The sequence below is a fragment of the Sinocyclocheilus rhinocerous genome, unplaced genomic scaffold (assembly GCF_001515625.1).
Source record: "Sinocyclocheilus rhinocerous isolate Xijiao unplaced genomic scaffold, SAMN03320098_v1.1 scaffold1449, whole genome shotgun sequence".
Lineage (NCBI taxonomy): Eukaryota > Metazoa > Chordata > Actinopteri > Cypriniformes > Cyprinidae > Sinocyclocheilus > Sinocyclocheilus rhinocerous.
The window spans coordinates 7,045-18,963 of NW_015664992.1; the positions used below are offsets into that span (position 1 = coordinate 7,045).

Sequence of the window (11,919 nt, forward strand, 5' to 3'; positions counted from 1 at the left end):
TAGTTTGTGAACGATAGTTAACGGCTTTTAGTAATTAGAACACAGAAAATACAAACAAACAAAGATCAATACAAATAATTTTGTAAAATAAAAAATATGCATTAAAACACAAACTTGTCTGTGTATTCTAACCCTTAAATGACCATGTTTCCTATGTTTTAAAACCCAGAAGAGATCAAGTCAAAAATAAAATGACATATTTAGCTACAAATAATGCAAATAAACAAACAGGTAATATACACATATTCCAAACCACCAGAAAAACATTGACCTCTACTGCACTAAAAGGCAAAATACAAGAACAAAAGATAAACACTATTTAAGAAAGAAAAAAGAAAAGAAAAAGAAAAAGTCTCTAATTAATTTTCATTTACAAAACAGACATTGAGTCTGGATGGGAAAGAAATTATGCCAAAAAACATTTGCTCTGATAATTCGCAAAAACATTAATATCCTGTGGCCTTCTTAAATTACACTTTGCCATGGACTGCTACATTAATAGATTTATCAAAGCTAAACTGACTTGGAAGGGTTAATGCGTTTCTAGGGACTTTTCTCCTATTTCCAGAGACATGGCTATGTTCTCTTGGTAATAACACACAGCATATGTGGATGCATGTACATGCCAAAACAAAAACTGCACATTTGTCTTTGGTCTGAGAATGGAAGTATAGACTCTAGAAGAGATCAACTAATTCTGTTGAGTACCACCGTTTACTGTTGCCGCTGCAGGCCATATTTACCCTGTCACATATCCGGATCAGTGCATTTACATGAAGCTGCTAGACTTTATGATCACTGCAGATTTATCCAGCATACTCTGTGGTGATCATGCATTCATTCTGATGATCTCGTTTTGTTGTCTAAGCACATCTACATTTTGGCTGATTAGTACAATGGCGGTACATACAGACAAACTTCTCCACACTGTGAGAGGATATCAATAAGAGATAGACAAGGAATTCTGGGAGCGGTCAAAGACCCAGTTCATAACATGCATCACTGACTACAGACAGAACAACAATGTAACAAGACGAGGATAAATAAGCAATAAATAAAAGAACATGTATAGCCTATGATGTGTTTGTTTATATTTGAAAATATTTTAAGAGAACATTTCAAAAAAACAAAAAAACAAAGTCTGAGATGTCCTCTTGATGTATTAAAATAAAATGGTTTGCAGTGACACAAAAGTAGAGAGATGAAAAGAGATATCTTTACAGTTTTAAGCAAATAGTATACAAGTATGCATGCACGCAGCTTACAACCTTAAACCATATGGCTCTATCCCAAATATCTTGCTGTGCCGCTTCTATATACGCAGCAATCAGAAGCTTCTGAGTTGTTTTGGTAACACTGTTCTGTCATGTGAGGAGGTATAAAGTTGTCATCAGTGGCGGGCACAGACCTTAGCAGGGCGGAAGGACAAAAGGGATACTGAAAAAATGCTATAGAACTAATTTTGTAATATGTATTGTGCTTTTTAATCAAAAACATCCTACCCTATGATAATTCTCACCTACAAATAACTGTTAACATAGTAATATCATGTTATTAATATCATGGTACTCTTTGAAGTTTTGAAGCACATTTGGATTAAAATGTAAATACCATGGTATATGAATGTGGTAATTGCATGGCACCATACAGGTTGTTGTACTGAATGATTACCATATTAATATGAAATATTCAAACACACTTCAAAGAATGCTGTTATAGAGTTTTTAAAAAATGGCTTATTGGTTACGGTTAATGTTTGGTTGAATTAGACAACTCTTCTGTTTTTTTAATGATATGAATTGTACAAAGCGACCACTCTTATTTTATCACTCTTATAAAGTCGGCAATTCTAACAGACTGATGTAATCGAAATTTGAGTTTTATTATTATTATATAGTTTGATGAACATCCATTAAAGCAATACACAGTCAATTCTCGAAGCCTCTCCGATCTGCTGGGGTTTTAAAACTCTTTTATTATACAGCTCAATAATTTGAACATTTTTCTTTCACTACCTGCAAAGAAACGAATATATTTTATAGTCAGTTATTGCGAGACTGAAAGGAACAGTTTGTGCACACCACTGCTCATATTTGCTGAGATGCTCGGCTCATGTTTGACACCCTTCTTCTTTTTCTTTTTATCTAACATATCAGTGTGCTATTGCTTTTAACACCTAATCACACAACTCTTCTAAATCCCAGAGAAAAGTGTTACATTTGAGCTTTTAATGTTTCTTTTTGCTTAATGATATAGAATAGCTGAAGACAAAATATATGTATAGTGCACGCATGTTCTGAGAAATGCAGATCACCTTTGGTCCTTGATTTGCCCTGAGTGAAAGGTTTGATTTGTAATAATGTGATGTATTTCAATCTTTAAATGTAATTTTATAATATTCTAATGCCCAAAACCTAAAGTTGGTGTAAGTGTCAAATTTAGATGTAGAGTTGTATGGCTGCAGGGCTGTGAATTTGGAGTGTTTCGTAAAGAGGCATGTCATCAGTAACACATAATAACACACTGAAAGAAGCACAGAGTTGCTGAGAATATTCAAAATAAAATAGAACTGAGACAATGCGACATCAAGAGTACAAAGTTACATTATGCAGTAAATGTATGTTTTTAGACCATTGTGTTGAACTGGTCATTTACTGTATGTGATTGTTTGCTGTTCTTTTTTTCTTTTCTCATTGATCAGCTCTGATTATGTATCCACATGCAGTCATTAAAAAATGTTTCCCTTACAGAACAAGGCTTTGGGATGCATTCTAAAATATTTGGCATCTCCAAATGAAGTACAAAATATGCATACAAGTAACTTCCAGATATGGCACTGTGGCGTATCTTTCTCTGGTCTTGAATTCTTTTTCCTTTCTCTCTTTTCAGTTAGAGAAGCACTGTCTGAAGTAACAGTGTTGGCATGTTCTTAAGGTTTTCTCTTTTTATACGGTTCATTTTTACTGCTTTTGAAAAGTTGGGGGAAACTAGATGTGCAAAGTTGTGCATGTTCTTTGTCATATGAAGCTTATTTTTTGAGTCATTATGGGAAATTGCTTGACTGAATGATTTTGTTTGTATCAACCAATAAGGTGTCTGGAATACCAGTGTTGTCCACTGTATGTATCAGACCCGCATACATACTGTCCTCCGGCGGTCACTGTGCTCTTCCTGTCGAACTCTTCCTAGTTCCGCCCATGTCCACTTGCAGGAGTCCATATTCCTCATCCTCGCTGTCCCCTGCTCGGTCCCGTCCCTCCTCCACACACTCATCATCCTCGTCTTCTTCATCCTCCAGAGCAGATTCCTCATCCCTCTCACGTTTGATGGCCTGGATGGTGGGAGGCGGCAGGGGGGCGGAAGCACCGGGGGCGTCATATGAAGGTTATATTTTTGAGTCATTATGGGGAAAGTAAATGTTGTTTGACTGAATTAATCTGTTTGTAGCAAGTGATCAGGTGTCTGATATAAAATGTTGGTCGCTGTTGTCTGTATGTATCAGACCCCCATATATACTGTCCTCCAGCGGTCACTATGCTCTTCCTGTTGCACTCTTTCTAGCTCCGCCCATGTCCACTTGCAGGAGTCCCCATTCCTCATCCTCACTGTCCCCTGCTCGGTCCCGTCCCTCCTCCACACACTCATCATCCTCGTCTTCTTCATCCTCCAGAGCAGATTCCTCATCCCTCTCACGTTTGATGGCCTGGATGGTGGGAGGCGGCAGGGGGGCAGAAGCACCGGTGTCTTTAGAGTCAGAGCTCTCCTCAAAGACCTCAGGGTTCTCCAGCATCTCTCTGATCAGAGGAGGCATGGGGCCTGGGATCTCCATCTTTAGAGTGATGGCTCGCTCTGCTCCTAAACAAACACACAAAGATGATCGTCTTCATGTTTTGTGTTTTTTTTAGGTCTATATTTTACATATTTGTGACCCTGGACCACAAAAGCAGTCATAAGGGTCAATTTCTCGAAATTGAGATTTATACATCATCTGAAAGCTGAATAAATAAGCTCTCTGTTGATGTATGGTTTGTTAGGATTTGGCTGAGATACAACTATTTGAAAATCTGGAATCTGAGGGTGCAAAAAAAATCTAAATATTGAGAAAAACAAAATATCTTCATGGAACATGATCTTTACTTAATATCATATTGATTTTTGGCATAAAAGAAAAATCTATCATTTTGACCCATACAATGTATTTTTGGCTATTGCTACAAATATACCCCAGCGACTTAAGACTGCTTTTGTGCTCCAGGGACACATTTATCATCAGTGTGTAGCAGAGGTGCTCTCAGGTCTTAAGATCTGTACCCTACCCAAACTTCTTGGACCCGACATGCATAAATTAATAAACGAAATAATAGAAAGTTGGCAGATTTTAAAAGAACTTGGGTCTTTTTAGGTCCATTCGGCAAAAGCACATGCATTTAAAATAACCCGAGATCCAAGGCTACTAATGTCAGTCCTAACTCGTGTCTGAGGCATTCATCAAAGTTTTGCACCCAAACCTGCTTGAGTCTCTGGTCGGACCTCGGATTTTCCGATTTAAGTGGATTCGTGAAGACTTTTAGTGTGTAGTAGAGTTTGCATCGAGTAGAAGTCAGCAGCTATCAACTATAGGCGAGTGTGCTTTAAACATATCGTAATGTAAGGTTCCAAGACTTTATCACATTCTTCATACTGAGTACCATACTGACATAAACAATGCGTACCTTTAGTGCTGATGCCTCGGAGGTCAGTGACCTTCATCAACATTCGTGGGAACATGTGAGGCTTGTTGGGGCGTCGCCGGCGAGCGTAGATCTTTAAGGCCTCTAGCAGAGGCTCCTGTAGCTGGTCCACCCGATGAGGTTCCTCCAGGTCCATGCGGTCTACTCATTCATCCAGACACAGAAAGGCACGACATGTCAATCAGAATTCAACGACAGCAGAAGGAATAAACCAAACATAGAGTCAAAATGTTTAGCAAAGAAGCAGGACAACCACCGCAACTACTGCTGAAGGTGCAAAGATTAAAACAGCACTCCGAGATAAGATTAGCACACCACAGAATTTACTCAGCTATTTATTGTTAACCCAAGTCATAGTTTCCACACGCAATTGAGTTTCTATCTGTAAGTAGTTGGAGAAGACGTTAATAACACACTGAGCGACAGCAGTACCTCCGCAGATGAGGCAGATGGCGCTAAGGAGCCCTGTCTCTGTGTCGTCCATCTCCAGGGGCAGGAGCTGCCCAGCGAAAGCAAACACCAGGTCTGTGAGTGGGCCGAAACCAGCGTTGTGCATCTGTGTTCTGTTGAGGGTCAGTCCATCCGAAAAGGTCATAGTGTCCTGTTCTGGAGTGTAGCGAGTGCAAATCCGCAACATCTGCAAAGTTGAATTTCACAATTCAGAAAAATAAAAAACTACAGTACATGAAAGGGCACAGTGTCTAATTTTTTTTTCTCAGAATCCCACACCATGTGCACTGAATTTTTAAAGGCCAATTCACACTGCACAAACAGACACAGAACAAAACCGACAGTCACCATATTACAGTATGTCACCCCTCAGATGACAAACAAACAAGCGCTGACCAATGCCAACACACACCGACAGGGCGTCTACACACTGATCCAACAAAACCAGATGAATGTGTCTGTTGCAGTTTGTCTGCATCTCTCAATGCAGAATAAATCGGCCTTAAAGTGACAGTTCACCCAAAAAAACAAAAACAATTCTGTCATAATTTTCTCACCCTCCACTTGTTCCAAACCTTTGTAAGTTTCTTTCTTCTGCTGAACACACACCAAAAAGCTGTCTGGTTAACCTCATTCTGCAAAATATCTTCTTGAGGTTGAGTAAATGATGGCGTTTTGTTTTTTTGTGAACTATCCCTTTAAGATATTATCTATTGTAGAATTTACTACTTAGAAGAACCATGCGTTCTACCAACTTCCCTTGTGCTACATCTAGTCTTTAAATGCAAGAATGAATCTCGTTTGCACTGCCCCTAAAACATAAACCTGGTGTTTTTGTTGTATTTACCAGTATATCAAGGCAGGCAGATTTCAGCAAGGTGATCTGGTCTGCAATGGTGAGTGAAGTAAAACCTGGCACACGTTTGGCAAACTCCACAATCTTTATAATGCACTTTGTGGAGAGCTCACTGAACTTATCCCACAGTCCAAGATCCAGCTGAACCCTATGATCCGCACTGGAATTCTGAAGTAAAAGTAAAACAGGAAAAAACTTTGAATATACTTAGCCATACATCTCCATACAATAGATAGATAGATAGACTTAAATTAGACTTAAATTCTCTTTATGGCATATGAAGTGTTACAAGTACAGAAAAAATGTGTAGTTTCTCATTTAATATAAGGCAATCAACTGATTGATCACAGTAGCCTTATATTAAATGAGAAACTACACATTAGATTTGATGGTTCAGTGCATGTGTAATGTGATTACATTGGTGCGGATCATTTGCATGATCTTGGCCCACACAGTCCTGCTCATGTTTATTTAGCTGACAGACAGAAGGATGTATGTGAATATGAATTAAAGAGTGAGAGCTCAGGACTCACAGTCGTGTATTTTCCGAGCTGACAGAGCGAAGGGAAGGTTTCCCTGTGTGCTTTGCTGACTTTATTAACCAGTTCTTCCAGTTCACCACTCAGCTCGTAGCTTTCTGGAAGAACCACCTCCTCTTTTATGTCCTTCTTTTTCTTATTCCTGTCATTCCGGACCGCTTAAAGATAAAGAACAACACAAAATGAAGCCAACCATGTAGCATACATGAATTCAAAAAAAAAAAAAAAGAAAAGAAAGAAAGAAAAAAAACATGCTACTCATGAGAGTTAAACAATATAATTTCTTTTGGGTTTTATTCATACCAGGTAGTTCAGAACAAGACTTTTTTTAAGGCAATCATAGATGTGCTTTTCACAAACTCGTGCATTCACTCTAAACTACAGCTTGCATGTCTTTATTGGTTGTGTGAACTGAGAACAATATAGATGGTGACGTACTGCTCTGATTTTTACCTTCCTTAGACATGCCAACCTCAAAGCACTTCTGCAGCCGGCAGTACTGACAGCGGTTCCGTGTCACCTTATTGATCTGGCAGTTTTTGTCTCTGTGGCAGGTGTACACCATGTTCTTCTGGATACTGCGACGGAAAAAACCCTGATATGCAGATAAGAGAGAGAAAGAAACACAAAAATATAGACAGAAAAAAGGTAAGTTTAAATTCATGGTTCATGTTTGAATTTAAAGGCTTTGTGATTTCATGAAGTTTAGATCATGAAAATTACTCAAAATGTTGTGTAATAGAGAACAGATTTTATTAACTTCAACAGAGAAATCAGCAGAGGGCACTAAAGAGTATGTTTGAATGAAAACAAAAGTCTTGATCTTGGCAGTATCACTAGGTGGAAGCACTCAAATCATCACATGTGCTTATTTTATGCATGTAACGTGTTATGATATAATTACATGTAATAGAAGTGTCTTACTTGTATAAGTCTTCACATTAGGCTGTATTTTCCACAAATCTTTTTCCCACTACAAGGTTCAAACATGATTAACATTGGAAAATGCATTCTCGGGTTTTGTTTTGTGCATGTCATGTATTTAAAGTGCATTCGGAATTTGTCTAAAAACAAATAACACTCTTCATAGAAATTTATATATATATATATACTAAATTAAACGGTGACTAACAGAATGTTTTTAGTTTGATCTTAGACATTAAGTGACATTTAGGCTTTGTCCAAATAAAATCTGTGGATTAAGTATGGTATGGTCTTAATATAAAAAGTAATACATATTTATTTGTTTGTTATATTGTCTGTCTGTCTTTGGGGAACATATTTTGTTTGATCAATTTTAAATCAAAGTGTAAGGTTCTTAAGGTTTGGACCAAACCATAAATATAATTTGAGAAATACTAATTAGTGTGGATGAACTAGTTGGTCAAAAGTATATATACTGTATAGGTTTGCGTACCTTGCAGCCCTCACAAGAGCTGACTCCATAATGGTAGCCAGAAGATTTGTCCTGGCACACAAAGCAGGGTTTATAGATACGAGGAGGAGGGGGTGGAGAAGGAGAACTGGGAACCATCTCCTCTGAGCTTGTGCTCTGGGTCTCCACCGCTGCAGAAATCAGGAAGAAAAAGAGCAGATAATTAGTGGTGATTACAAAGGTAAGAATCTGGTTGTTTTTTCGAACGCTCTATCCACACAGGCAGGTTCTGCACTGGAAAGCATCACCACTCTTCAAAAATGTAAAAATCTATTCATACTGTTAATATGTTAAAAATCTATTTTCACAACAAAGCCACTTTCACTCCCCTTTCCTGGAGTAATTGTTTAGAGTAAGCCTGGGCAAAGTTGTGAGATTATTTAACAGCACTGCACCATCAAAAATCATGACTGAATCGGAATGTGTTTCCATTTTAAATAATATTGACACATTTAGAATGAAAGAGACAAAAATTGGATGGTTGATGACTGAAGTTGTCAAATGCATTAAGAGGCATCTGCCCAGGGGTCTGAGCTCGAAGATAAATATTAAGTGAGGGTGGGGGGCAGAGGTGTTGAAAGAGAAGAGAGATGGGAAAACTGAGCTCCGGGGCAGATGGATGAATTGATAATATGCTTTGACTGACACCTCAGCATGTGTCACGCACCCAAATGGTACCACAGTCAGATTCATAAACATCCCGGACACCAGCCATAGAGGCGCAGACATATAATCTAACACGGTTTGCCCAATTTAAACACCACCGTGTGAATCCAGTGTAATATATTTTGCGCAAGTCCACACTGTCACTCGGTTCAACTTTCACCTCTAGACACCCTCTCTCCCCTCATGCTCTTGTTTCCTGGACCCTAAATTCCTCAGGCCTGGATGACTGGCTTTTTACTAGAGGTCCAGTCTCAAGATCGCCCGTAAAGCCCGTCTGTGGTCTGACCGAGGCCTGAGGCCTGCCTGACCGGCACTTTATTGGCAGTGAGTCACCTTGGCCAGCCATTCACACCAGCAGCAGCTGTCCCCTCACTCTCCACTTGTAAAAAATGAGAGAAAAACAGCTAAAACTGGGTCTTCAGAACTCCAGATTTTACGGCCCACAGAGGCCTTCGCCCCCTCCTCCTACTCAATGGAGCGGATCCCCCAAATGTGCCTCTCATTCTCTCTTTCTTCTCCTCCCTCTGTCCTCCACTCTCCCTCCACGGGCACCGTTTAACAAGAGCAAAATGAGAGAAGGTATAGATGAGAAAACTCATAAAGAAACAGGGGGAGCTGGGGCTGGGGGAGGCTGGGAGAGACAAATGTGTGAGAGAGGGTGAATTTTACTTTGACCTTGGCTTTGACAGCAGCTTTGGCTTCTCGAGACATGAACGTGAACCGAGAGTCACAGAAATACTGCCAATGATCTAATCGCAACCTCAGCGGAGATAAAATAGGCAATACTGATGATGTGACATTTGGCAAACTATGAAAGGACATTTTGTTTCCAAACACCACAGAAATCTGTGGTAGAGACGTTCCAAAGTCACAACCCAATTTTTTTTTTGCCAACAGCAGATATTCAAACGTCAAAATATACGTAACTTAGTCCGGTGTTGTATATAATTTGACTGGAATGAAAGCAAAGCTGTGAGTATAGTATATTCAACCCAATTCATGAAACAAAAGCAGAACATATTTCTGTGTCAATTGTTTATAAATCTAGTTTTGCTAAATTATGCATTCAGTTAATATATCTTCATAAATATACAAACACTGGTTAAAAACTAACTAACTACATAAAATAAAAAAAACTAAATAAATCTTAAAGCATCAAATCAGCATATTAGAATGATTTCTCAAGGATCATGTGACAATTAAGACTAACGTAATGATGCTGAAAATACAGGAATAAATTACATTTTAAAATATATTCAAATAGAAAACAGTCATTTCAAAATGTTAATAATATTTAAGAATATTACTGTTTTTACTGTGTTTTTGATTAATGAATAAATGTAGCCTTGGCCAAAAAAAAACGTGTGTGTATATATATATATATATATATATATATGCCTACTGAGTTATTTGATTGTTGTGTAACTTGTATTATAGAAAATAGTTCCTTGTTCACAAACAGACAGAATAAAACAGAACAGAGGGTCAAAAGATGCATTTTTGTTGAACTCATTTTAACTTTACACAGCATCTTAAAAAAAAAAAAAACAATAATCAGGGCACACAGGGCTGAAAAAGACATCTGTCTGGCGCATATGTATATAGATTCACAAAAAAAAAAAAAAAAAGCATAGTCCATGTAACATTATGTAGGTTAGGGTCAAGCACTGGTATTGTGTCTTTTTCTTTGGATTTTGTGCAGTTCTGTTGTACATATCAACACGTTTAGGTCTCTGGAATGCTGATAGACATAGTTCTTACACGTAATGCTCTGTGAAACACAAGGCCGAGAGTGATGGGCGAGTGAGTGGGTGAGAACGCAACCTGATCACTGTGTTTATGTAGTAACTTAGGCTGATTCGGCTTTATGTGTTTATGTGGCAGCAATGCTCGAGTGACACAGAGCGGTTCTGAAAACATCCAGCTCCCTCAGTGCTGGTGGAGTGGAAACCTGGCGCCACCATAGAAATGACTGACAGACATAAAGGGGAAGAAAGATGCAATGCTATTCTGTTCCCATTTTCTTTCTTTGTTATATTTAACATGCTAGTTTTGACTTGTGGAGGATATGGTCAGTTTTTAAATAAAGCAGGTGGAGCGTTCAGAAGAAACAGTTGAATGAAAGAAATTATTTTCTATATTGGCAATTGACAGCATTAACAGATTTCAGAACAAAGAGAAACATGTATAATTCCACTCTAACTTCTGCTCAGCCATTGTTTTATGAATGGGATTGAATTATATTTGTCACATACAGACTTCCATTAAAGCACTGATTTACACAGAAAGAAAATTATTTAATTGCATGTTCTCAGCCCATATTTCTGCAGATTACGTATGTTTGCACTGTTTAGACAATGAACACAGTGAAAGGTGATGCAGGTTTTATCAGTAAAGGAGCTGAGGACTTGACCAGCCAAGTTCTCTCTGCTGGCTCAGATTGTGCTGGGACTCGCTGACGGAAACACTGATTTAATCCCCGTCTTTCAGCAACCTCAGCTAAACTAACAGGTGACCACAGTCTCTCTGACATCATCAGAAAGCAGCAAGTTCTCACTTTATAGAGAAGCATCTTGCAAAGCAACATGTTGCCTGCTCAAGACTAGCATGTGCCTGATGGTATATTGTTATTTAATGAATTAGACGGATTCAGACATGACTATATTTTAGTATTTTTGTAGAAGTTTTCAACCACTGATCTGTAACATTCTACATAAACAAAAAGGTTTACAGTTTCAATACATAAAATATAAAAACTGTACATGGTTTAAGATTAGATTCAGGGTTAGTTGTTACTGCCCATTTACTGTATGTAATCAGTACAATAGTATGCACATGCAGAATAGGACTGTAAAATAAAGTGAAACCCATGTCATAATTAATGTACTTGTCACGGTCACTCGGGGAGGAAGGAACGAAGGAGCGAGGAGTAATACAAATCAAAAGGGTTTAATGAGGGTACTGCTCAGAACACAGGTAACACTGGAAACATTAAGAAGACAGAATGACATTTAACAGCAGATGGGAAACACAGGGTTTAAATGCACAGACACCAATGGGACACACCTGGGAGCAAATGAACTAATTAAACACAGCTGGAAATGCATTCACACAACGAGGACAAGAACAGGAAAGACCAAATAAGGAAAACAGGAACATACACGTGACAGATCGCCCCCCCTCCCGGACGGCGCGTAACGGTACCATCGGCGAGGCGGGGCGGGCACCATCGCGCAGACAGGA

At 38.6% G+C, this 11,919-nt stretch overlaps 1 protein-coding gene across 7 annotated transcripts in view; it reads right to left on the bottom strand.

The window, feature by feature from the left end:
* Positions 1 to 1,157: 1,157 nt before the first annotated feature.
* The window catches only part of LOC107730622 (retinoic acid receptor gamma-A-like), a 45,907-nt gene continuing 35,145 nt past the window's right edge, over positions 1,158 to 11,919 (bottom strand). For 2 of the 7 annotated variants that reach the window (XM_016541488.1, XM_016541490.1), the window contains 8 exons: positions 7,993 to 8,141; positions 7,029 to 7,170; positions 6,570 to 6,733; positions 6,028 to 6,204; positions 5,163 to 5,367; positions 4,713 to 4,871; positions 3,704 to 3,855; positions 1,158 to 3,331 (listed from right to left, as the gene is read on the bottom strand). In XM_016541488.1, coding sequence (XP_016396974.1) covers positions 3,158 to 3,331; positions 3,704 to 3,855; positions 4,713 to 4,871; positions 5,163 to 5,367; positions 6,028 to 6,204; positions 6,570 to 6,733; positions 7,029 to 7,170; positions 7,993 to 8,141 — 1,322 coding nt within the window. In that variant the 3' untranslated portion in view covers positions 1,158 to 3,157. Of the gene's footprint in view, positions 3,332 to 3,373; positions 3,856 to 4,712; positions 4,872 to 5,162; positions 5,368 to 6,027; positions 6,205 to 6,569; positions 6,734 to 7,013; positions 7,171 to 7,992; positions 8,142 to 11,919 lie in introns of those variants that run through there. The other 5 variants (XM_016541489.1, XM_016541491.1, XR_001638701.1 and 2 more) reach the window with 4 other exon arrangements.